The sequence below is a fragment of the Argopecten irradians genome, chromosome 15, assembly GCF_041381155.1.
Source record: "Argopecten irradians isolate NY chromosome 15, Ai_NY, whole genome shotgun sequence".
NCBI lineage: Eukaryota > Metazoa > Mollusca > Bivalvia > Pectinida > Pectinidae > Argopecten > Argopecten irradians.
The window spans coordinates 32,288,970-32,315,931 of NC_091148.1; the positions used below are offsets into that span (position 1 = coordinate 32,288,970).

The 26,962-nt window shown below is 33.2% G+C and overlaps 1 protein-coding gene across 1 annotated transcript; it reads right to left on the reverse strand.

Annotated features, from left to right (window-relative positions):
- Window positions 1–280: 280 nt before the first annotated feature.
- Window positions 281–25,860, reverse strand: LOC138309407 (solute carrier organic anion transporter family member 74D-like). Its single transcript, XM_069250595.1, has 11 exons — window positions 25,770–25,860; window positions 23,281–23,397; window positions 19,156–19,921; window positions 13,901–13,987; window positions 13,300–13,488; window positions 12,369–12,533; window positions 10,563–10,746; window positions 8,901–9,054; window positions 7,877–8,031; window positions 7,445–7,509; window positions 281–1,125 (listed from the first exon to the last, which is right to left on the reverse strand). Exons 3-11 carry the CDS (start codon window positions 19,910–19,912, stop codon window positions 851–853), a joined length of 2,031 nt encoding a protein of 676 aa, XP_069106696.1. The 5' UTR covers window positions 19,913–19,921; window positions 23,281–23,397; window positions 25,770–25,860; the 3' UTR covers window positions 281–850.
- Between the last annotated feature and the right edge of the window lie 1,102 nt (window positions 25,861–26,962).

Consider the following 26,962-nt stretch of genomic DNA (forward strand, 5'->3'; position numbering starts at 1 on the left):
GTGTGTTACACAAACTGTTTGGCACTACTTCTGCCACGTGTGTTACACAAACTGTTTGGCACTACTTTAACCACGTGTGTTACACAAAATGTTTGGCACTACTTTAACCACGTGTGTTACACAAACTGCTTGGCACTACTTTTACCACGTGTGTTTCACTACATCCTACGTGCAGATTCGGTCATAAACCCAAGGGAAGGGGAATGGTGAAGTTACCTGTAACTTTTAACAATTCATTACAAATATGTTGCTGCAAATAAAAGAATAAGTTAAAATAAAATAAATTTAAATGGCTGTTTATTAGATATTGCAAAGCATAACCGTGCAAAAAGTAATACTTTAAAATTTGGTTTCGTTGGCCGTTTTGAGAAATAGTGACACGCAAAAATACCCAGCTTAGAATTAAAATGAGTTTTAAAATTGTGTGTTATTGACAATTTTAATTTCAAATTCTGATCATAGAATATGCATTACAAGGAATAATAATAGGTACAGGTAGTTGTAGAATAATCATTACAAGGAATAATAATAGGTACAGGTAGTTGTAGAATAATCATTACAAGGAATAATAATACGTGTAGGTACTGGTAAGTCTAATGTTTCATGTCGAGTGTGACAATATTACGTAATCCCGTTTTTTCCTTTTTTATCAAAGTTATTTTCTGCATGTTGTAACCAAGAGTCTGATATTAGTCCACCCTTCAGCATCAAATGGCTAATGACGCTCCATTTTTCCGTTTATCCTTTTTTTAACCAAATAACTTTCGTTCAAAACCAAGACAGCTTGAAATTCTTCCATCTCTACAGCAAAAAATTGGCTATTGACGTTGTTTTAAAATGGAGTTTATATTTATCCTTTATCAAAATCGTCTTTCGGCACGACGACAGTTTCATATTCCTCCACCATTTCACTTGCCCAAGTTTTCAATGTGCGAACTTTATAAAATCCAAACGAGAGACAACATATACCACCGAACATGTATACAAGAGGAATTAGATGGATTTTGAGTCGAAAGTCAACATTATCGTAAAACAAACACGCTCCCTCGGAATCACAGCTTTTTTGCCAAATCAGACATGTCGAGTCGACCACTTTTCCAAAAATAATTGGACTTGGTAGGAACCCTGAAAAGTTCAAAATAAATAAACGTCTTTGATTAAAGATATTCCACAACAAAAACAAAACAGCAGCAGACGAATAAGTATTTTTCTTCAGTTAGAAAAAGTGACTAAGTTTACTCCATTACCAATAATAATAAAAAAAAGTTTGAGCTTTCTTTATTTCAAGATGGAAATATTAAAAATACTTTTTCATCCCGAAAAAAATCCATGGCACTATGCCCTATATGGAATAAAGTACTGATTGTGCAAGCACCATATGCAAAATGAACTATTTTCTGTACACATTTGTGTTAATTGATGAGTATGCTCTTTCGTCGGTGAAGCATCTTTAAGCTTAAAAACCCCAAATATTTCATACTAGAGTTTGCTTGAAACACAATTACAACGAACGTATATTTCTCTCACAATTAAACTAATGAATACAAATCGATACGTACTCATAAAGGCAGATACCTGTGTTATATGGGGAGACGTAATATGCCGGTACTAAGATAGCTCAAAAAAAAATATCGATTTTTTTTTAAAGACAAAACCACATCATATAAAGACAATAGCACATCGTATTTTGGTGCATGCACATAATATAAAGATATAAGCACATAATATAAAGACAAAAGCACATAATATAAAGACACAGCCACATCATATAAAGACAAAAACAAAAACAAATCATATAAAGACAAAATCACATCATATATAGACAAAACCACACAATATAAAGACATAATCACTTAATATAAAGACAAAACCACATAATAATCAGGCAATTGAAACTTAAAACTTAAAAAAGCTCCAGGAGCCGATATGGTAAAGAGCGAACACATTCGATTTGGAGGGAAGGCCGTTATTGAAATTATCAAAAAAAAATATGTTTTTAATTTATTTTTTATTCATTTTTTTTTCAAAAAATATACACATCACAACATATACAGAAGATACATGAAAGACGAGTACAATAGAAGTCACATTTATAGAGTTATTACAAATTGAATATTTTAACGTATGTACATTCATATATTTACAAGTAACTTATTAACGTAACAAATACACGCACACATTCACATAAAAGGGCTATCAAGAGTTATTTCCCTTCCTACAGATGTAATGAGAAATTGAACTAGGGGAGACAACTCTTGATAAAAAACAACACCAAAGACAGGACAAAAAAGATTAAAAAAAAGAGGGGGGGGGGGGGAGTAAACCTAGGTCACAGATCTTTCAATTTTTTTTAAATATTACTGTTTATACATTTAACCAATTTTGTAATTCTGCAAGTGCTTGTGGTTTCCGCTTTAAATTACTGTTGGATATTATAATCCTGTGAGCTTTTAGTTCAAATTTAATATGATTTTTAGACTGTTTAAATTGAGTTCTTTTTCTAGACATTTGCAGTTGTAAATGTATTATTTTACTAGAAGCAGTATCAAATTTTCAATATGGAAATTAGTATTTGTACTATCTTGTTTGCCGAAGATAAAATCCTGTTTTTCGAATCTAAGACTTAAATCATTAGTAATTATAGAAATTCTTAATTGTTCAATCAAATTTGATACATTTTCACAGTCCCAAAATATATGAGTGATTGTTTCTGTGATGTGTTTTACGAAATGTACATAGATTGTTGTTTGATTTACCAATTCTTAAAAGAAATGTTTTTGTAGTTAGTATTCTGTGATTTATTCGGAATTGTAACCATTGAAGCTTTGAGCTAGTAGTATCATTAAAAGGTTGTTTATAAATATTTCCCCATTCATCCCGATCAATTTCAAAATTTTGATTCCATTTATTTTGAGCAGTAGGTATAACTTCATTTTTAATTAAAACATTATATATATTTTGAACACCTTTTTTACAACTTAAAATCAATTTGAGGTTTATTGGTATGTTAGGAAGAGTTATATTTTTTTCAGAGTCAAAACTTTGTTGATTGTTTCTGATGACATGATTAATGGCATTTTTCATACACTGATATTCTAGAAAATTGGTCTGAATATTATACGTTTCACGAAATTCTTCTAGACTATATATGGATTTGTCTGTTTTCAAAATGTTATAGATAAATATAACACCCTTTTCATACCATAACTTCTTAAAAGTAACTTTATGATTTATTCTGATTTCATTATTAAACCAAATAGGGTTTTCTAAAATATTTGTTTTGTAAATATTACTTGAACTTAAGGTCGTACACCAAGCCTCTAGAACATCTCTCCAAAATAATTTTTTACAATTGTTAGATTGTTTTTTTATGTGTTCAATTCCAGTATTCGCTAATTTTTGTTTGTCAAATAGAGATCTTAGAATAATATTCCAGTTTCCTTCTTTACAATAAATTCTTCTTATCCATGATACTTTTAGAGTTGTTATACTTTTAGAGTAGTTATAAAAGATTTTAGATGAATCATTTTAAGCCCCCCTTCCTCATATTTTTTAATAATTACTTTTAATTTGATCCGGTTTACCATTCCATAAAAAATCAAAGCACAGACAATTAATTTGTTTAATATACAAGTTATCAGGATTTGGAAGCGATATAAATAAGTGGTTGAACTGGGATATTAGTAAGGTTTTTATTACAGCTATTTTGCGAATTGGTGTAAGAATTCTTTTGTTTCAAATTGAAATTAGTGATTTTAGTTTTGCAAGTTTTTTGTCGAAATTCAGTTGGATTATTCTGCTTAGATCTACATCATATTCAATACCCAATAGATTAAAGCGTGTGGTTCCCCATTTTAAGTTAAGATTAGAATTAAATGTATTATTACTGTACTTCATACTGCCAATCCAAATTACCTGGGTCTTGGAGAAATTCATTTTTAAACCAGATATATTAGCATAGAAATTTAGTGATTTGAGAGTTTGATCTAAAGATTTTTTTTGAGCCATCTAAAATAACAGATGTGTCATCAGCAAATTGAGATAATAGAATTTCATCTTCATGTAATAGTATACCTTTAATATTTTCATTATTTCTTAGTAGTATGGATAAAATTTCTGCACATAAAATAAAAATATATGAAGAGACGGGGTCACCTTGACAACAGCCTCGCTCTATATGGAAAAAGTTGGACAGATTTCCCCCAATATTTACTGCTGACTTGATTATTGTAGGACCAAAATTAAAGTATTTTAGAGTTTTATCAATAAAGTTGCAGGATACAGAGTCGAAAGCTTTTTCAAAGTCTATTAAAAGTAAAAGTCCCGGTATATTATTTTCTTCTGTATATTGCAGAACATCATATATTAACCTTGTGTTTTCGCCAATGTATCTTCCAGGGATGAATCCAGTTTGATTATTGCTAATTAATTTACTGATTACCTTTTTGAATCGTTCTGCTATTGCGCCTGATGTTAATTTATATATATTATTTAAAAGTGTTATCGGCAATTCATTAATTGTAAGGGGTCCTTCAATATTTAAAGATTCTTGCTCTGATAATTTAGGAACAGTATAAGATTTTAGAAGTTGTTCAAGATTGACATTACTTAAATTACATTAATTAGTGTGATGTTTTCTTTATATAGGTTATTATAGTAATTTTCAGATTCATAAAGAATTTTTTTTTGATCTGAGATAACCGTTCCATCTTTAGTTATGTAAGGAATAATTTTACTAGTATAGTTGCGAGACTCTAAGTTGCAGAAATATTTAGTTGGTTTTTCCCCTTCCCTTATCCATTTCGCTCTAGATCTTATTATGCTACCACTTATTTTTTATGCGGTAAGCTATGTTGTGCTCTTGGGGCGAGATGACCTTAGGTGTGAAAGTTTTGGGGGCAGCAATTTGACTGGTCTTTATCAAGGATCACGTGGACGTGGCCCCTAGTGGGATTTTCTCTGATCCTTTTTATCAAACGTAATGATAATAGGAATCTGTGTTTTATTTTATTAGATTTGATGTAATAGGCACTATGTCTACAGAATAGTGTGAGGTACGAGTTGTCTCAAAACAATAACATACCCTTAGTCGATTGTCAAACTTTTCTTTCGATTGCCACCTCGAAAAGCTGGTATGTCTGACGTTTCGACCGTGCATGTGATTGCATATAATATCCCCTTTTGATACGTCAGTGTTATGTTTATGGCTACACGAGTCTATCTGATAAAGTATCTTGTGGTTATAACCATTGTTTAAACACTGGGGTTGATTTAGTGCACATAGCATGTTGGGTCGAAATAACCCGCCGTATACATCAAACGGGCCGAGACATTTCGTACCTGCACACAATAGATGTAAACAAACATGTAGACAAACACGTTGTGTTAGTGTTATTTCGGACTGAAGAAGGCCCTATAGTGGCTGAATATATATTCCATAGAAATGATTTTGATTTTACTTTGAATTTATTTATTTTGGCCTTTTATTTCGGATTATTAATATACTAGCTTTATACCGTTTTTCCTCATTATGACACTTATTTTTTGTTTTCTTATTTCTTCTAATTCCTTCTTTTTATCTTCTAACTTGTTTAATGATGTATTATTTGGCCCTGTTTTTTCTAATGCCTTAATTTCATTAATTAATTTTTTTCCCTTTCATTAGATGTTTTTTTTATATGACTTGAGTAGGATATAGTTTTACCCCGAATTTCCATCATTAGTGTTTCTAAAAAGAGTTGGTCATTTATTGTAAATACTATAAGATCTGACGATATATCTTTTACATTATTAATATTATAAACGGGTACTGCATATTGAAATTTGATATCTTCTATTGTAGATTTAATAAGTTTTAAAAATTCATTATCGAATAAAAGAGAATTATTAAATTTCCATAAACCTTTTCCACGTTTAAAGTTATTAAAAGACAAGTTAATTATTGAGAAAGAATGATCTGAACGGTAACCTGGTTCAATTATTGAAGAAGTCAAACTTGGTAAAAGACTATATGATATCAGTATATAATCTAATCTGACCTGTTTGTGTGGATTTTTTCTACGCCAAGTATATCCTTTAGTCTCAGGATTCTTTTCTCTAAATGTGTCTACTAGTCCAAAAGTGTCTATATATTCCAAAACTTTCTTTCTTGCATTTGGGTTGTTTATGTTTATAGTTTTCACAATCTAATTTAGGATCAAATATCATGTTAAAGTCTCCACATATTACATATTTGTCATTTCCAAACTCTTCTATCATATCAAATATTTCGTCATAAAAAGGAGGTTGGTCAATGTTAGGTCCATATAAAGTAATTAATGTTATTTTTTCTCCTTTAACTATTATATTTAAAGCTAACGTGTTACCGTTCAGATCTTTCTTTTCCTGTAAAATTTTGTATTCAAACAATAATAATAATTGATATACAACAATATTATTCTTAAATACAATGAGAATTTCATGCAGCATATATTAATCTATGTATAATACATATACATGGATTTCAGTCAGATTAGAAAATTTTATATACATAAAACATTATACGCTGTGTGGCTCTGCCTTCACATACTCCTGCTCACAACCATCGTTGATTCAAAACCCTTTAGCACTTATATAACATATTTGAGTAAGATAATATAACGGACTAATGTGATAAAGGGAAATAACTCTTTAGACAGACGTTCACACCAGAGTTATCTAATTTGACTCGCCATAGATTACGATTTTTGGAAAATAGTTATAAATACGGTTTGATATGTAGTAACAAAATTCATTTATGATATCATGCAATGTGATTTGTACGGGGAAATATTTCATCACATACTATTAAAAAAGATTAATTAGCGCATTACTGAAATATAGTTAATTTGACAGATATCTACTTGTAAATTGTTGGTCAATTTTTGGCGCATATTATGAAAATCACATTACAGTACATATAAAGAAAATAAAATGTCTTTCTGAATACACCCCCTGTGTTGAGACCGAGACGATATATTTGGTAAAGCTGAACTGGCATAAGAATAAAGGAAGATTAAAATATTGTTTTCATAATACTAGTATCACTCACTATTGTGATTGACAACGACGAAGTATAGTTGTTACGACATGATTTTTTAAGTGCCTCAAGATTGAAAGAACAAGCTCAAAAATACCTTATTATGAAAAAAAATATCGATGGTTAATCATAATAAAACAACAACAGAAACAATAACAGAACTATAGGAAAGAGACAGCTAATTATTTACCACAATAAAAAATGACTGTTAAATGTTTCCAAAATTTTGTACAGGGAGATAACTTCACTACACACAGCTGGTGTACTGGGAGATAACTTCACTACACACACCTGGTGTACTGGGAGATAACTTCACTGCACACAGCCGGTGTACTGGGAGATAACTACACTACACACAGCCGGTGTTTGGGGGAAATAACTACATACCTAGTAGTGATGAGAAGAATGAAGATATACCTATTGACGTGGATTTGTCCCGATCTTCCACACACCTGTTAGATATAATGTTACACATCAATAGTGGGTTGGTTTGAACTGAATATACTTTATTCCTGTTAACATCTTTTTTTGTTTATGATCGTATCGATATGTAATTATATTTCTTACCTGAATTCATCATGAATTGAAATCTATGTAAAGAGGCAAAACATGGAGATAAAAAAAAATCATAATAATCAATTTTATTGCTTTGGTAACCGTAGGCCAGTCACTTTTAACTTGAACATTGAAGTCGTTTCTTTACCCAATATGGATTGAAATGCATTACATTGCATGTACTTATATCCATAATCAAAAATTGTTTAAGGATACACATTGTCAAAAAAAAACCACAAATATAATATAGTAGTTATAGCTTGCCTTATTTTTGCCACGATACTTGGTGAAATAGCAAGAGCGACAATAAATCCAGCTGCAAAACTGACGATGGCGAAAGGATACAACATTCCGCAGTCAGATTCACATAGTCCAGCGGAAGCTCTTCCGTCAGGTATGCACGTGCAATTTGCAAAATTCTAAATAATAAAAATATATGAAACGAAGTGGGTGTAGATGCTCCATCTTTGTATAAAAGTTTTTTTTTATGTTATTACATCTATATGTCAACAGATAGCCTTTACACTTTTGTACTAAAAGTGATTTTGAATTTTATGTCTTCATTTATAACTCAAATAAATCACTTTCAATCATGGTTTCTGTTGTTAATAACCCTTTTGAACAAACTGAGCACATCCTTTCTCAGTCATTGATGCATAACTAAATCCATTTACCCGTTTCTTATTTTTTTAATATATGGGTCATGGCAGTAAGTATAATCTACATGTATAAGCCTACCAAGACACACAATTAATTTCTATAATTTCCAAGATTTGTACGGGTTTCGGACTAAGTTAATTTTCACATCATGCAGATGAGTATATTCGTATACTCATCACATTTAGCTGCGTTATATATACAATTATCAATTATGGACTTTTGTCGAGGCCAACATGTTGTAATAACACTAAAATAATGATCGCCGGCGTTATTATTAAGGTTAAGACACCCGTTCAGACGTGAAGTATTCATTGGTTAATCTTATATATGATATCGATACAGTATTGCCAGTGACAGCCTTTGATATCGAATTGATGTGTTTGCGAATATGTTGAAACTGATGAGGTGAAAATGTGGTTTACGATATTACAAAAACTTGATATCTTATCCCAACCTTCCCTAGTTACGAATTTACAGAAACTTGATAAGTAAACCCAACCTTCTCTAGTTACGATATTACAGAAACTTGATAACTTACCCCAACCTTCCATAGTTACGAAATTACAGAAACTTGATAAATTAAACCACCCTTCTCTAGTTACGATATTACAGGAACTTGATAACTTACCCCACCCTTCCCAAGTGGTGACTCACAGCCGGCGTAACATGGAGAATGGTAGTTAATTCCATTTGATCCACAGATAGGGAAAAAGTCTTCTTCTTTACAACCGCAAGTCGATGAGCATATCGCTGAGTGGTTACCTGATGAATAGGCGTACCTACTGTAACATATTAACAAGGTAAATATTCCACTAAAAGTACATCTAATATAACATAATAACAAGGTAATATTCCACTAAAAGTACATCTTATATCACACAATAACAAGCTAATATAACATAATAACAAGGTAATATTCCACTAAAAGTACATCTTATATCACACAATAACAAGCTAATATAACATAATAACAAGGTAATATTCCACTAAAAGTACATCTTATATCACACAATAACAAGCTAATATAACATAATAACAAGGTTATATTCCACTAAAAGTACAATCTTATATCACACAATAACAAGCTCTAATATAACATAATAACAAGGTTATATTCCACTAAAAGTACATCTTATATCACACAATAACAAGGTATATTCCACTAAAAGTACATCTTATATCACACAATAACAAGTAATATTCCACTAAAGTACATCTATATATTATACATAATAACAAGGTAATATTCCACTAAAAGTACAACTAATATAACATAATAACAAGCTAATTCACATAATAACAAGGTATTTCACTCAAAGTAACAGCTAATTTCTCACATAATACAAGCTAATATATATTACAACAAACAAAGTTAAGTTCAATAAAGTACATTAATATACATAATAACAAGGTAGTATTCCACTCAAAAATGTTACATATGAATATTAATAAATATCTAATATACATAATCAAGGTATGTTCCACTCAAAGTACATCTTATATCACACAATAACAAGCTAATATAACATAATAACAAGGTTATATTCCACTAAAAGTACATCTTATATCACACAATAACAAGCTAATATAACATAATAACAAGGTTATATTCCACTAAAAGTACATCTTATATCACACAATAACAAGCTAATATAACATAATAACAAGGTTATATTCCAATGAAAGTAAAATTGATATTACATAATAACAAGGTAATATTCCAATGAAAGTACGGCTAAATGATGCATAGTCAAACTTAAACCACCCTCCAGTCTCTATCTTGTAACTGACCAAAGATAGGGATGAAGAAGAAAGCTTGGAGGTTGTCAAAAGCTATACCCGTGATTACACTTTTGATGATATATTTTTCTATATTCTATATTATTTATTTACCGTGACAATGTGTATGTCCTGACAGACTTAGGTCACTGTTTCCATTCTTAGTTACGCCTGATTTCCATCAGTGTTTGCCGTTCTTTTTAAAATTGATAAAGAATATAATCAATTTCTTATTTTCTGATATCTGCATTTACGCTTATCATATTAACAAACCAAACCCAAAGTTAAGTTCAGAAATCAAACACGTGAACATTATGACGTGATAATGATGACGCGGACACGTCAAGTGATCACCGTCAAAATATTGTTCAATATGAAGGATTAACTAAATCTATCACGCATCATGCAGATTTTCAGCAAATCTCTGGCATTTATATATACTAAAAGTTTGATTCAAACAAAGTTGAACGCTGAAATAGATGTGTATTCAGAAGGGAGTAAAATGTCGTACCTGTTAGGGCCTACTAACTCAGGCTGGTCACACCCGAGTATCAAACCCCCCGCAAAGAGGATCATATTCCCAGCGTATAGACCTATTAACAAGCCGAGCGTCTTACAAGGTGTGAGTTTGATCTTTCTGGTGATGAAACCGCCAAAGAATGAGCCTAGGGCGACCGAGGAAATGTTGGCGAAGGCTGAAATAGGATGATGTTGTCATGGTGACATTTCACTTAAAAAAAAAACAGAACCAACCTATATTTGGATTCTTCAAGTGACATACAGACGAACTAATTTCAGTGCAATGATATTTAAACGCAAAATTGATTTTTTACCACTGTTGTGCCGTGATAAAATTGATATGATAAGAACATAGAGAAAACAATATTACCTTTATTATCATAACTTAGCGCAAAATGACTGGCTAGGAAAGATCTCAATTATTTTTGCCGATAAACACAATACCGTCACAGAAAATATTGTTATCAATTGTTATTTTTCAACAAAACTGATCTCATTTCTGACACAAATAATAAGTAATCTAGCATATTTAAGAAAATCTGTCATGATCTCAGCACAGAGGTAAAATAAAATCAAATCGAAATAACAAATCCAACGATCATAGGCCTTGTGACGTTTAAATGGAGACAAACATAAAACAATGAAAATGTGTCAAGTCGTAATATTGAAATCCCCGGGGAAAAGGAAAATACGTCAAATAATCTCTATATCTAGGTTTTCGCTCGTCACATGACGGTGGTTATCACTTCCAACAGGAATATGTTCCAAAAACTCAAAAATGTAATTAAAGTTTTATCGGATCAAGATTAAATATTTTTTTAAACATTGACGAAAAGAGTTTCTGATAACAACTACAGAACCGTTTAAGATCGGTTTACATCATATGTTATAAACATTATTTCAAATTATTTAAAGGTTAAATATGTTTGGAAAATCGTATTATCGACTCACCATCCTTAATCGATGACATTAAGTCATTGTCTCTATTATGATGCCACGCGTCATATAATGAAGGTCATGTCACAATGATATATTGATAAAAGTTTGATCACTGACTCTTGACTCTAGTAATGTTGTTTTGATTATTAGCTTTATACATTATGCATCCGAATAATCTTGAATACTTTCAACTGTCAACTCATGCGCAAATATAGTCCCGTTGATGTAAAACCCAGCAAAGCCTAACCAAAGCGAGGAACACTAGAGAGCCAATAAATTAACATAAATTACTTGACACGAGAAACAACCTCTTTCGTGTAAGTAGGAAGATAGTGACATTTCACTCTCGGAGTCATTAATTAGGTAAATTCTGCGGTAGAGAATAGGGTTTTACTTAATTTAGTAATACCTCTGGTGATATATCACTATCCTTTTATCACATAATCCGCCTGATATCCAGTAATTTCGCCCGTGTAATATATTTGCGAATGTCACTTGTTTAAAGTGACCTGGAACGATTTTCATTGGCTGGAAATTCATAATGACGTCGGACAGAAACAATAAAATGACGTCAGTAAAAATGATGTGACGTCAGGATTACGAAGACGTCGGGACAAAATGGCGGCGTCCGTAGATTTTTGGAATACATTTGAACGTGAAATTCTTTGTTATGTAGGTATTTGTAGCTATTTGATAAAAAGTATCTTAGATTTGTGTTCATTTTATATGAAATTTTATGAAACTGGTCTCGAAGCTTTAATTTTTGCTCGCCAAGGCTCGGAAATATAAAAACTTCTTAAACTCGTTTCATAAAATCTCATATAAAATGATCACTCATGTAAGATCCTATATATCGTACCTAAAGTAATGTTGGCCTGCCATAATGGGATGTTGAATTGAGTGTGTATGTACTTGGACAGGAACGCGTAATAGCCCGCTCTACCCGCCATATCCAGGGTAGAACTGATCATCTGAGCCATATAAACAGGGTTGTTTATGATACGCCAGTACGACAGTGCACTCTCTACAAAGAACAAAAATCGTAATTAGGGCGACATACATGATATGTTTATCTAACGTCGCATATTGAGTAACAAACAGCATTAGTTCTGTAGATCTACCATGGCGACAAACAAAGTAAGAATACAAATAAATAACAAGATAGATTATAAACAGTAAAGCATGCGTGTAAGTAGGGCAAGCATGTATAACACCACATTGTTTAAAGACAAAAATGGTACTAAAATGAAGCAGCACATATTATATTGCAGAATATTAAATAGGTTGAATTTTAAGTTATTAATGGATACTAGTATATGACACATATACTTCAAAAGGTATAAAACACTTAGAGAGTGTATTGCACATATATGCTAACATAGCACAGTGTCAAATTTGACAGAATATACACCAATATAGTGTTCAGAACTAAAAGGGATAGACTTTGTAGTAAGTTCTAAGTAAATATTGAAGCTGGAAACGATGGAATAAAATAATATGCTGCATAATATTACATGAATAGATATATTTCGGAGGTAAGTAAAAAAAATTGAAATTCACAAAACGTGATAAACGAAATATAAAGCGAAAGCATCATCACCATCATTATTAAATCATCACACGCAATCACTCGTTTTTTTCTTATATTCGCTTTGGGGCTTTTAAATATGAATTTGCAATAAATCGATATTAATTTTATTGAACGTCTCGACGAAAGATGTTAAACTTTAAAAAGTTTAAAAATAAAACTTTTAATAGCACCGATACGACAGATCATAATGACATTTCACCTTTGATTTTCTCTTTCCGGTTCATTTCCTCTCGGGCTTTCCCTTCTATTACAGGAGCTGCTTGTTTCTTCAGATGTTTTGGAAACAGAACGAGCGGTAAGGAGAATACAATACTAGCGGCCCCAAACACGAGGAAGCCGAGCCACCAGGCTCCTACCCAGCGAGGGTCTCGTGGGGACATATCAACGTCTGTAAATCAACAGATACCAACACAATAAGGTAATAAATCCATAAAAGTGAACATGCTAGTTAATATGGAAATACTTATTTGTCTTTGCAATTAAAGAAAATTGTCTTCTTTTGTGGGTAGTTATTGATTCTGACGTCATGGGTTTGAAAGCAGAATTTCCCTTATTTTTGCATGCATAGTCAACAAGAGTCTTGTCGACGGACGGTAAAACCAATTTAAACTGCTTTCCTCCCTTTAGTTCCCTACTCTCCGCCAGGCTGCGCTCCTCGCTGTGAAGATTTCGCATGGAAGGTACCAAAGGCGGGAACAAGTTTTAGAAAAAATGGCGCATGCAAAATAGTGGCATCACAATCAATACCTTCCGCAAGGAAGATAAATTCGTACTATAGAAAACTAAAACGGAATACGTACCTTCTAATGTGACGTAGACACGGCTAAGCATTCCTCCAAACACATAGCCTAATACTGGACCACATATAGCTAGGGCTACGATGATACCTAGTCAACATACAGAGGAATAATGGTGATAGATACCCAGTCAACATAAAGAGGAATAATGGCGATAGATACCCAGTCAACATAAGCAGTAATAATGGAGATAGATACCCAGTCAACATAAAGAGGAATAATGGCGATAGATACCCAGTCAACATAAACAGTAATAATGGAGATAGATACCCAGTCAATAATAAGCAGTAATAATGGAGATAGATACCCAGTCAACATAAAGAGGAATAATGGCGATAGATACCCAGTCAACATAAAGAGTAATAATGGAGATAGATACCCAGTCAACATAAACAGTAATAATGGCGATAGATACCCAGTCAACATAAGCAGTAATAATGGCGATATATACCCAGTCAACATAAGCAGTAATAATGGAGATAGATACCCAGTCAACATAAACAGTAATAATGGAGATAGATACCCAGTCAACATAAGCAGTAATAATGGCGATAGATACCCAGTCAACATAAACAGTAATAATGGCGATAGATACCCAATCAACATAAACAGTAATAATGGAGATAGATACCCAGTCAACATAAAGAGGAATAATGGAGATAGATACCCAGTCAACATAAAGAGGAATAATGGCGATAGATACCCAGTCAACATAAACAGTAATAATGGAGATAGATACCCAGTCAACATAAACAGTAATAATGGCGATAGATACCCAGTCAACATAAACAGTAATAATGGAGATAGATACCCAGTCAATAATAAGCAGTAATAATGGAGATAGATACCCAGTCAACATAAACAGTAATAATGGAGATAGATACCCAGTCAACATAAACAGTAATAATGGCGATAGATACCCAGTCAACATAAAGAGGAATAATGGAGATAGATACCCAGTCAACATAAACAGTAATAATGGAGATAGATACCCAGTCAATAATAAGCAGTAATAATGGAGATAGATACCCACACAACATAAAGAGGAATAATGGCGATAGATACCCAGTCAACATAAACAGTAATAATGGCGATAGATACCCAGTCAACATACAGAGGAATAATGGAGATAGATACCCAGTCAACATAAACAGTAATAATGGAGATAGATACCCAGTCAACATAAACAGTAATAATGGAGATAGATACCCAGTCAACATAAGCAGTAATAATGGCGATAGATACCCAGTCAACATAAACAGTAATAATGGAGATAGATACCCAGTCAACATAAACAGTAATAATGGAGATAGATACCCAGTCAACATAAACAGTAATAATGGAGATAGATACCCAGTCAACATAAAGAGGAATAATGGAGATAGATACCCAGTCAACATAAACAGTAATAATGGAGATAGATACCCAGTCAACATAAGCAGTAATAATGGAGATAGATACCCAGTCAACATAAACAGTAATAATGGCGATAGATACCCAGTCAACATAAAGAGGAATAATGGAGATAGATACCCAGTCAACATAAACAGTAATAATGGCGATAGATACCCAGTCAACATAAAGAGGAATAATGGAGATAGATACCCAGTCAACATAAAGAGGAATAATGGAGATAGATACCCAGTCAATAATAAGCAGTAATAATGGAGATAGATACCCAGTCAACATAAGCAGAATAATGGCGATAGATACCCATTCAACATAAACAGTAATAATGGAGATAGATACCCAGTCAACATAAGCAGAATAATGGAGATAGATACCCACACAACATAAAGAGGAATAATGGAGATAGATACCCAGTCAACATAAACAGTAATAATGGCGATAGATACCCAGTCAACATAAAGAGGAATAATGGAGATAGATACCCAGTCAACATAAACAGTAATAATGGAGATAGATACCCAGTCAACATAAGCAGTAATAATGGCGATAGATACCCAGTCAACATAAGCAGTAATAATGGAGATAGATACCCAGTCAACATAAAGAGGAATAATGGCGATAGATACCCAGTCAATAATAAGCAGTAATAATGGAGATAGATACCCAGTCAACATAAGCAGTAATAATGGAGATAGATACCCAGTCAACATAAACAGTAATAATGGAGATAGATACCCAGTCAACATAAAGAGGAATAATGGAGATAGATACCCAGTCAACATAAAGAGGAATAATGGCGATAGATACCCAGTCAACATAAACAGTAATAATGGAGATAGATACCCAGTCAACATAAAGAGGAATAATGGAGATAGATACCCAGTCAACATAAACAGTAATAATGGAGATAGATACCCAGTCAACATAAACAGTAATAATGGCGATAGATACCCAGTCAACATAAAGAGGAATAATGGAGATAGATACCCAGTCAACATAAACAGTAATAATGGAGATAGATACCCAGTCAATAATAAGCAGTAATAATGGAGATAGATACCCACACTACATAAAGAGGAATAATGGCGATAGATACCCAGTCAACATAAGCAGAATAATGGCGATAGATACCCATTCAACATAAACAGTAATAATGGAGATAGATACCCAGTCAACATAAGCAGAATAATGGAGATAGATACCCACACAACATAAGCAGTAATAATGGAGATAGATACCCAGTCAACATAAAGAGGAATAATGGCGATAGATACCCAGTCAACATAAAGAGGAATAATGGAGATAGATACCCAGTCAACATAAAGAGGAATAATGGCGATAGATACCCAGTCAACATAAACAGTAATAATGGCGATAGATACCCAGTCAACATAAAGAGGAATAATGGCGATAGATACCAAGTCAACATAAAGAGGAATAATGGCGATAGATACCCACACAACATAAAGAGGAATAATGGAGATAGATACCCAGTCAACATAAACAGTAATAATGGCGATAGATACCCAGTCAACATAAAGAGGAATAATGGAGATAGATACCCAGTCAACATAAACAGTAATAATGGCGATAGATACCCAGTCAACATAAACAAAATAATGGAGATAGATACCAGTCAACATAAGTCATACATCACATAAAGAGGAATAATGGAGATAGATAGATACCCAGTCAACATAAACAGTAATAATGGCGATAGATACCCAGTCAACATAAACAGTAATAATGGAGATAGATACCCAGTCAACATAAACAGTAATAATGGCGATAGATACCCAGTCAACATAAAGAGGAATAATGGAGATAGATACCCAGTCAACATAAACAGTAATAATGGAGATAGATACCCAGTCAACATAAACAGTAATAATGGAGATAGATACCCACACAACATAAAGAGGAATAATGGAGATAGATACCCAGTCAACATAAGCAGTAATAATGGAGATAGATACCCAGTCAACATAAAGAGGAATAATGGCGATAGATACCCAGTCAACATAAACAGTAATAATGGAGATAGATACCCAGTCAACATAAAGAGGAATAATGGAGATAGATACCCAGTCAACATAAAGAGGAATAATGGCGATAGATACCCAGTCAACATAAACAGTAATAATGGAGATAGATACCCAGTCAATAATAAGCAGTAATAATGGAGATAGATACCCAGTCAACATAAAGAGGAATAATGGCGATAGATACCCAGTCAACATAAAGAGGAATAATGGAGATAGATACCCAGTCAACATAAGCAGAATAATGGAGATAGATACCCAGTCAACATAAGCAGAATAATGGAGATAGATACCCAGTCAACATAAACAGTAATAATGGCGATAGATACCCAGTCAACATAAGCAGAATAATGGAGATAGATACCCAGTCAACATAAACAGTAATAATGGCGATAGATACCCAGTCAACATAAACAGTAATAATGGCGATAGATACCCAGTCAACATAAGCAGTAATAATGGCGATAGATACCCAGTCAACATAAACAGTAATAATGGAGATAGATACCCAGTCAACATAAGCAGTAATAATGGCGATAGATACCCAGTCAACATAAGCAGAATAATGGAGATAGATACCCACACAACATAAAGAGGAATAATGGAGATAGATACCCAGTCAACATAAACAGTAATAATGGAGATAGATACCCAGTCAACATAAGCAGTAATAATGGAGATAGATACCCAGTCAATAATAAGCAGTAATAATGGAGATAGATACCCAGTCAACATAAGCAGTAATAATGGAGATAGATACCCACACAACATAAAGAGGAATAATGGAGATAGATACCCAGTCAACATAAACAGTAATAATGGAGATAGATACCCAGTCAACATAAAGAGGAATAATGGAGATAGATACCCAGTCAACATAAAGAGGAATAATGGCGATAGATACCCAGTCAACATAAACAGTAATAATGGCGATAGATACCCAGTCAACATAAAGAGGAATAATGGAGATAGATACCCAGTCAACATAAACAGTAATAATGGAGATAGATACCCAGTCAACATAAGCAGAATAATGGAGATAGATACCCAGTCAACATAAACAGTAATAATGGAGATAGATACTCAGTCAACATAAAGAGGAATAATGGCGATAGATACCCAGTCAACATTAAAAGCACTCCGGATTTATTTGAAGACATCCATACAAAGGTGGTTATACTTCCCAAATGGATGTAATAGGATAATATACGGTACTCTTATAGGTTACAAATGCAGCACAAAATAGTTGTTCGCATTAAAATTGGAATAGGCAGAAACTATTACACAAGCAAATAAAAAGTGAACTTTCAACTTTGTATTTGAAGTTCACCATTTTAAACAGATTTCCTCATGCTCATTAATATGCCCTTTCACTTCACTGGTCAGAAACGAACATGGAGAGCAAAGACTAACACTCTATACAATGGTTTTGATATTCACAAGTCAATTATTTATCAGTTTATTTTAGATTATGTAATGGAAAGAAGTGTGTTTAACATATATATATGTATGTTTCGGTCCAGTTGTTCAAAATGGGATCAGGCTAACCACTGTTTAACGATTATTTTCAAATCAATATTACAAGCTTATTTTAATAGTAAATTGACAAATTCTTTAAATTCCTTTTAAAGGTTATTCCATCATTTATCATCTAAGCCAACTTTAGAACAGATGTAACCACAGGTTTTGGCAGCAAACAAAAATTATAATTCCATAAATAATGCAATTTAGAAAACCACGTATGGGATAACCTTGTCCTGTGAACCCTATATAATGTAAGTGAACACATTTAATACAGTGTCATACCCATGTAAAAGCCGGTCCTTTTTCGTTTTCCATTGTCGTCAACATAGACGGTGACAAAAGGGCCCCTCAGGGATTTACCTACGCCTTGTAGCATCATACCGATGCCAAAAAACGCCAGAAACATGTTTCGTATTCCATCATTTACCAGCTCAATTCCGGAAGCCTGATCAGCTTTACCAGCCACGCATGCGTCGGATGTGAAGTTACTTCCGTTGATATAAGGAGCACACAACGGGATGTTGTTCGAAGCCGACATAACAGGGATACTTCCGTTGTCAGGGACAACTGGATTTGACGTCATAAATTGAATGCTGTTGCTAGCAAGACTTATAAAATGAGGGAGGCTGCAGAGGATTCCAGAGACGCCATATAAAACGAATGCGCCAAACAAGATCAGCGGGATATGCACGTATTTCGCCAAAGAACTGATAAATAGAATGAAACAAAAATATCCGATATCATTAAAACTCATAATGATACCACTATAGCTACTCTTCAGTCCATACTGCCTCTCAATGCTGGGAATTTGTGATCCCAAATATGACGTCATTATTGACGTCATGACTCCCACGACGCTATAAACGCCCATAAAAGATTGAACATTGGCGAACCGTTGTAGAAAATCTGGTCGGCAGGAGCCGATTCCACATTTCCTAGAATCAGAATCGTCCTCCCCCTCCTCTTCCATCAGGACTTTATCATCTTTGCTGAGAACTAGCGCATCACCTGGAGGCTCCTGGGTGTCTGAGTTCCTCATCCTGATATTCTGGAATTTGGAAATATGAACTATTACTACAAGATTATTACAAAGATAAGCACGTTAATTTTATTGTTAAAGCGCATATGCAACTTAGTCAAATTCTTCTCCAAGAAAGAGTTTATTTCATGGAAGAAGATGGATGCCACCGAAGCAGTGCTGCTGGTGTATTGTTCATTTATAATCTGTTAGTTGATGTATTTAATGGTATATCTTGTCAAAAGCGGTTATATTGTTGCCCTCGTGGAAACTCCAGATTTTATTAACAGCAAACAGAAGCGAAATGTGATAAGATGGTAAACCGTAATTGAAAGCCTTTAGTTACAATACGATACCTGGAGTATCAGGTAGGCGCTGTTGTTTTAATGCTAATATATTGTAAGATATTTAGCACGGCTCTATGCGTATACACGTATAAATCAATGCTTGAGTACAGTGTCATCCAAAATCCTTTTGGATTTTATTATGTTATTCGAATCTTTGTAAACATAAACCACTATCTATCGGGTTATTTTTATTAAAATTTGATGTCATCAGCTTGTATAAGGGACCATTAATGCCACGTGTCGCCGTAAAATTTTAGGTGTGTATGCACCTGACATTGCTAGATAGGTGTTTTTTTTCCTCCTAGATAAAACTATCCATCTCCGGCGTCTCGAATGTGTTATCTCAAGGAGGTCAAGGTTGCTATTTTGTATGTGATGTAACAGATTAAAATTCGTTTAAACAAGATTCTTTTTGTTCTCCATAATCACATCGACATTATAAATATTGTAAATTTCACCACTAGGATGACACGATGATAACAACCGCGTTTGACTGTATGCATTTCCAAAATGGTGATTAAATTACAAAAAGTTCGTGTTGAATAATACTTATTTGCTAGAGTTATTTGTCCTTGCGAATAGGTATCGATTGTGATGTCATAGGTAGCAAACAAGAGAAGAACAGCCTGACCCCGGTCTATATTTTTATTAAGTGGGGAGTCCCTGTTTTGAGCCATGCATAAAAAAATAAAAATCAAATATATTCTGAAATTGGTACATCCAATATGGAGGGTTTGATTTAAGCTTTAATTTTTTCAAAAATAAACATAACAAAAATGGGTTAGAGATTACAATTCTGGGCTCCTCCGGAAGTGCGTCTTGACCGGAAATGCTAGCTTTAGTTGAAGAAAAATCCATAGCGCGGGTTTTGGCAAAAATATTGAAAAATCCACACGATCGACCTATGAAATAAATTAACTTATTTTGCCATTGTGATAGAAGTGCTCAATTTAAGGTAGGTCTTAAGAAAAAAATTGAGTACAATTTTCTGCAATTTTGGGCTAAAAATCATGATATTTTGCAATTTTTCAGGTAGTTTTTTGTTGTTACCATGGTATTCACATGCATGAATAAGCGCAGAATATGGCCAAATCTGTATCAAAATATCAAATTGTAATTGCAAAAGTTGTGCTGATTAAAGGCCCAATATCCGTATCTTTCTTATTTTTTTTTATGATTTAGAAGAATGTTGAAAAAAGAATCCTATTGTAAATCATGCAGAGACGGGACTAAATCGAAGTCAAGATGAGCGATTATGATTAGGAATATTTTGATAAAAATTAAATAAATATTGAACATCGCTAGGTGGGTCCCACTTAGTCAAACAAGCCGAAGTTAGCCGACATTGTAACGTCGTTGCCGAGAACGTCATGTGACTATCGTAACTACGTAACGTCTGTCCGAACTCTTCCGAAAATGGGTCATGAACTTTCCGACTTCCGTTCGGCAATAATCGTAACTTCTATGGCGACCAGTTTAAAATGAAGGCATGTTTACATGCATCGACTTTCAACAACTGCTGTACCAAAGTTATTAAAAAAACATTATAAATACTCTTTAATATATCTTAATTTCAACTACATCTACAAATACGAACAATATCGGAGTCGAGTTTAACTTGAATATTTGCTAATAGTTACGTATAGTGTGCCTTTAATTATATATATACTTTTGTACAGGTATTTTTTACAGTTAAATGACTATATCTATATTTCTAAGGCATGCGCCTTATTTTCATAGATTGTCCAAATCTACTGTTTTCTGCCACCATATGTTTGCAAACATAAAGAGAAAAACGACGTGAGCTTAGCTCACATATTAATGACATCGCAATAAATGCGTATCCACAAGGGGGATAACTATGTAATCTGCACACACGGTATATCGTGAAGGGTCAGGAATAGGTGGTAAGTTGTAGCAGAATATAAATAGAATGGCGATACAAAACAGATATTTACCGTTTATTACTTTTGTAACATTCAGTTTTAAGATATGAATAAATATATATTAAACCATTCCGCCTGAAGACGCCTGTTAAGGAAGAAACGTCTTGTAGCAAAGTCTGAGTTTTATTTATTCATTCATTCATTTCTTTATTCCATTAACTTCAAGAGTAACATGATATGAACAAATAAGTAAAGAAAAAAAACAATATGGAAAACACGGAAATACGTAAATGAAAATTATAAATAAAATAATAAAGTAGTATATAATACGGCCTTGGTCATTATTTCATTATTTTATATTCTACCAAGGTGGTATAACAGTATATAGACAAAATCAAAGGTCCTTAAGCTGTATATTAGGTATGTAGTTCATTTCACAAATGTCAATTACAAGAATAACGGTGGCGATAGGACGTCACCCTGAAAAACTCAACCTCTGAGTAATGAAACCACAGAAGGAAAAATGAATCGATGTATGTGATATATCAAACCTCATCTGACCATGTATTAGCCAATAGGAATAGAGGAAAATCAGAGCAAACCTAAAATATATAAGCAATTTTCACATTACGGATTGGTAGAGGAAAATGCCGCACCAACAGCGATATAAACAGGACAATGGATAGAAGATAAACCAACAGAATATATATATCTCACACATAAAACACTTAATGCAGTAAACATATTTGAATTTGTCTTTGTATTGTATGTGTACACATTACCTGTATTCGCAATAGATAAATACCAGATGCACTTACCTTGTTCGTATTTTTCTTGTTTATCATGTTATCTTACCGAGTCTATCTGTTTCTCTGTTTGTTTATATTTCACGTCCCACCCACAGGTAAGGTCATTTAGAGTTAAACTCCAGATTAACAGACACCAATAGCTTAACTTTAAAATCATATTAAAGTAAAACGTAGATAAGTAAGGCTTAATCAAACTTCGATGTTTCTATGGGCGTTTAAAAGACTGTGATTGGTGATCAATGCAGTTAAAAACAAATAGCAATCATATCAGAAAAGGATAAGGCATTATCTGGTAAGATTGTAACATCTTACATTACATATATTACGATCAATAAAAATCTACTCACCCTGATGATCGGTGCTGAAGTGTTGATGTGTCCTGTCCAGGTATCAGGGACATATGAAGTTAGCTAATAGCTCCTATATGCTGACCTCTGATCACACCAACATATGCAGACTCATACCTATAAATTAACGATATAGACCCATATAAATTCTGTGTAGGTCAACATTCAGGGCTTTAATGGATTGATCTAGATTTACATTAATTGCATTTCAGATTTTTTTTCAATTTCAACAAGTTTTATTGACATATTATTTACAGTCAAGAGGATTAGACAACATGCAAGGCCTTTCTAGGTCATCTCCTTAAGGTGAAAAGTGGCAAGAAGTATATACAAATATAATAGTTTATCTACAAGTACACATTAATACAAATATTCAAACAAGCAAAAACAAAATTGCATTCCAGATGTCATTAAACAAAATAAAACAGGGGACGCCAGCATTCCCCGAATGTCTGAGATAATATTTCTTTAACTTTAAGGACTGTATTAACTTAAAATGAAATTCCATAGAAAAGCATGACACAATTAAAGGGAAGTTCCTTAAGAATTTTCTCTTCACTTCTGTATTGCTTTCCTGTGGAGATTTCAGGTTATGGAATTATGATGAAACCTGACCCTGGTTTACCTTCTTCTTATATTATACCGTTATATGTACAACAGAACAAATACATTTCAAATCACTGCTTCCACTTGTGCGCATGATCTGAGAATTTACTAGTCTGCTTCCAGTCTAACGATGAAGAGAATGTGTTAATCTACAGTACGTCGACATTAGAAAAGGTACACTTTGAGATCTTTGGAAATATATATTGATAAATAGTATATAACATTTTGCAGGGTAATTTTATGTTCCAAATACTAACTATACATGTTTAGTTTCTTTTAATATCTTCGCTGTAGCAAATCGTATGTATGGACATGCACATTTGGAATAAATAAAGAATATTGAATACGAAACCTTCCGAAGGTTGTTTAACTTGTATTCATGTACAACCTCTGTCCCCATGTACAGTAGTAACTTCCGGGCTTTGGTGTCGCAGACTTATGCCTCGTCATCTTTTATCAAGAAGCTAAATGACAGACAATTAACATTTGTTGACTGAACTGCATGACGTTAACATGTGTATGCTGAGCTAGAAGGCCGAACTGTTGGTTAAGGTCGGGAGGCATCCCGAGTCAACAGTTTGGTGGAGGGCTTATAACTTGATATACTCATGTAAGACTATATTAAAACGAAACGTATGATCGCTGTTAATGTATGCTACGGGGCTCAATGTTATGGAACCGCACTTGACTGAAAGTTGAAGTTCGATATTAAAGGTAGTAATTCCATGGTATGGAAAATCAAAATATTCAAATAAGAGCTTGATTAAAGTGACTATATAATAATGTGACTTAATTAAATAACTAGACTTCTCCTTGTTTGTTGTGATGCATGCAGCGAAGCAATACTATAAATATATTTAATATACCTCTACTTTATTTGCGCTATATAAAAGTTTCTTGGTTAAATTGACTAGCTTCATACTTTTTTTCCAAAATCCTCGCTCAGCTGTGTGTTAGTTTTTCGAACTAACACAACCCTGGAAGCTAGCACACACCCGGACCCAGAGCTTTTCGAAGTGGGTGGGGCTTGTTTCCGATGGAACTAGTTTCCGTTCACGCCATCTCCATTTACGTAATCAACCGACTTTAGTATCATCGGAAACTGTTACCGAGCACGTTGTCATGTAAATATTGAAAGTGAGAGGTTTGTGAAAAATGTAATTGGATCAGAGGACAATACCTTTTATTTACATTTTAGACTACCTGTAAGTTTAGTTTTATAATTTTTATCTTTTTTATTTTTATAATTTATGTTTAGTGGTACAAAATGTTAAAATATTGAGAAATCATAGCGGAATCAAATTATAACCTGCAGTTTGAATAGGAACAAAACAAAACGGACATGGAATTACAATTATCACCTCGGAATAATTTGATGTCTAGTGACCAGCTTACCATGGCAACCATACTTCGTCACTGAGAAGTTGTTTGTGGTTGGACAGAAGTCTTAAAATCCAATATATCTTCATCGACATATCTGTATATATAGATTACAATGAAGTCGTGATTACTATGGCCGATCACTATAGGCTTGTATAGACGGCAACAATACCAATACCACTCCCAGCTAATGAGTCCATTTCAATATGTAACAGGCAGTCTTTACCTGAGCTTCACACATCTTGCAACACCCCTTTTCTCAGATATCCGAACCTTGAGATGTGTCTAATGATCTATTTGACGAACACCTCACTGTGAAAATGTATGTCTGCATATTATCATGGAAATAGGTAGTTGACTCAATTTACTACAATAGCTCCCTGGTACATATTTATATTGATACCGGCATGACTCTTTTACACTGTTTAAAGATATGATTTGAATGAAGTGTCGATTACAATACTGTCGCTGGTATAGACATTGTAGGATATAAAGCTACCTACTGGTATCAGCTACAGTACCATTCTACCTTTGGCGTGGTATCAGCTACAGTTCCATTCTACCTTTGGCGTGGTAAGACAAGCTGGATAGTCCTGTTCCATTTCAGATATCAGCACTGTGGATATTCTCTGGATTTACATAGACAAGGCAGTAGAAAGTAAGCTTTAAATTTTACATTTACATAATTTAAACCTGTTTTATTGACATAAGATTAAATTTATTTTGCAAACTGTGTGAATCCAAGTGGCGGATTATCACAAGTGCTTCAACAACCTTTTTTCATGTCCCGATGACATTAATAAATACTTACATCAATGTTTATAATTAATGTTTTAGACCATAGTATAAATTAAAACAGGTTTTCATGATTTTATTGGTTTATCAAAGGATTTTTTTTTTCAAAATCAATACGCAATGTTTATGTCTCTATAGTGACATGACGATAAAGTCGGTTTTTTCGCGCCGTTTACAGAACTGTTTTCATAATGGTATAAAAAAAAATATCTAATATTGATATTCGTGGTGTAAGTCGTAGATTCTGTGTGATGTGGTGTAGAACTCAAAACGCAGAATTGAAAGTTCAGTATCACATTAAATGGGTATGGCGTGACCCAGTACTTAACTAGTTGTAGTACTTAGGGAGTGATACTATGCACCGTAACGATTATGGTTTTAAAGCGAAATACATTACACATCAATAATTTGATAATCAGATATGATTCTAGTTAATTAAAATCACGATTTCCGGATAGTTTAAACTACATAACCGTGATTTGACCGGAAAAACCCTAAGGTTGATACAGTTTTGACCAACATTTAAATATACACCTGCAATACATTTCAATCTATAAAATTTCTAAACTTCATATTATATCACATTCTTCTCCATATTAAAAATTATAACAAATTACTTATAATTTGCTTTAATTTATTATAAAATTTCAAAAATACTGACCAATCAGAAGGTAAGATTGCGAGTATCTGAAAACAAGGAAAATCAATTATTAACCCACAATGTAATAACTGTCGTTTTCAACCTCGCCATTAATTTACAAACACTACACTATAACGACAAGTTTGATATATAGTGCATTCATTGAGTTGTAATCATTAATTAGTTACATTTTGTAAGGAAAAAGAGCCAGATTATTCTCTATTTGCATATTACAGAGTTATCTGCCGTTGCAGGAAGGTA

Bases quoted from the DNA above. Each gene is read 5' to 3' on its own strand.
- LOC138309407 (XM_069250595.1), bottom strand. From the start codon at position 19,912: ATGAGGAACTCAGACACCCAGGAGCCTCCAGGTGATGCGCTAGTTCTC. The intron at 12,534-13,299 runs GTGAAATGTCAT...TGTTCTTTGTAG, and splicing joins CCGGAAAGAGAAAATCAAAG to AGAGTGCACTGTCGTACTGG. The intron at 7,510-7,876 runs GCAAGCTATAAC...TATATCTAACAG, and splicing joins AGTATCGTGGCAAAAATAAG to GTGTGTGGAAGATCGGGACA.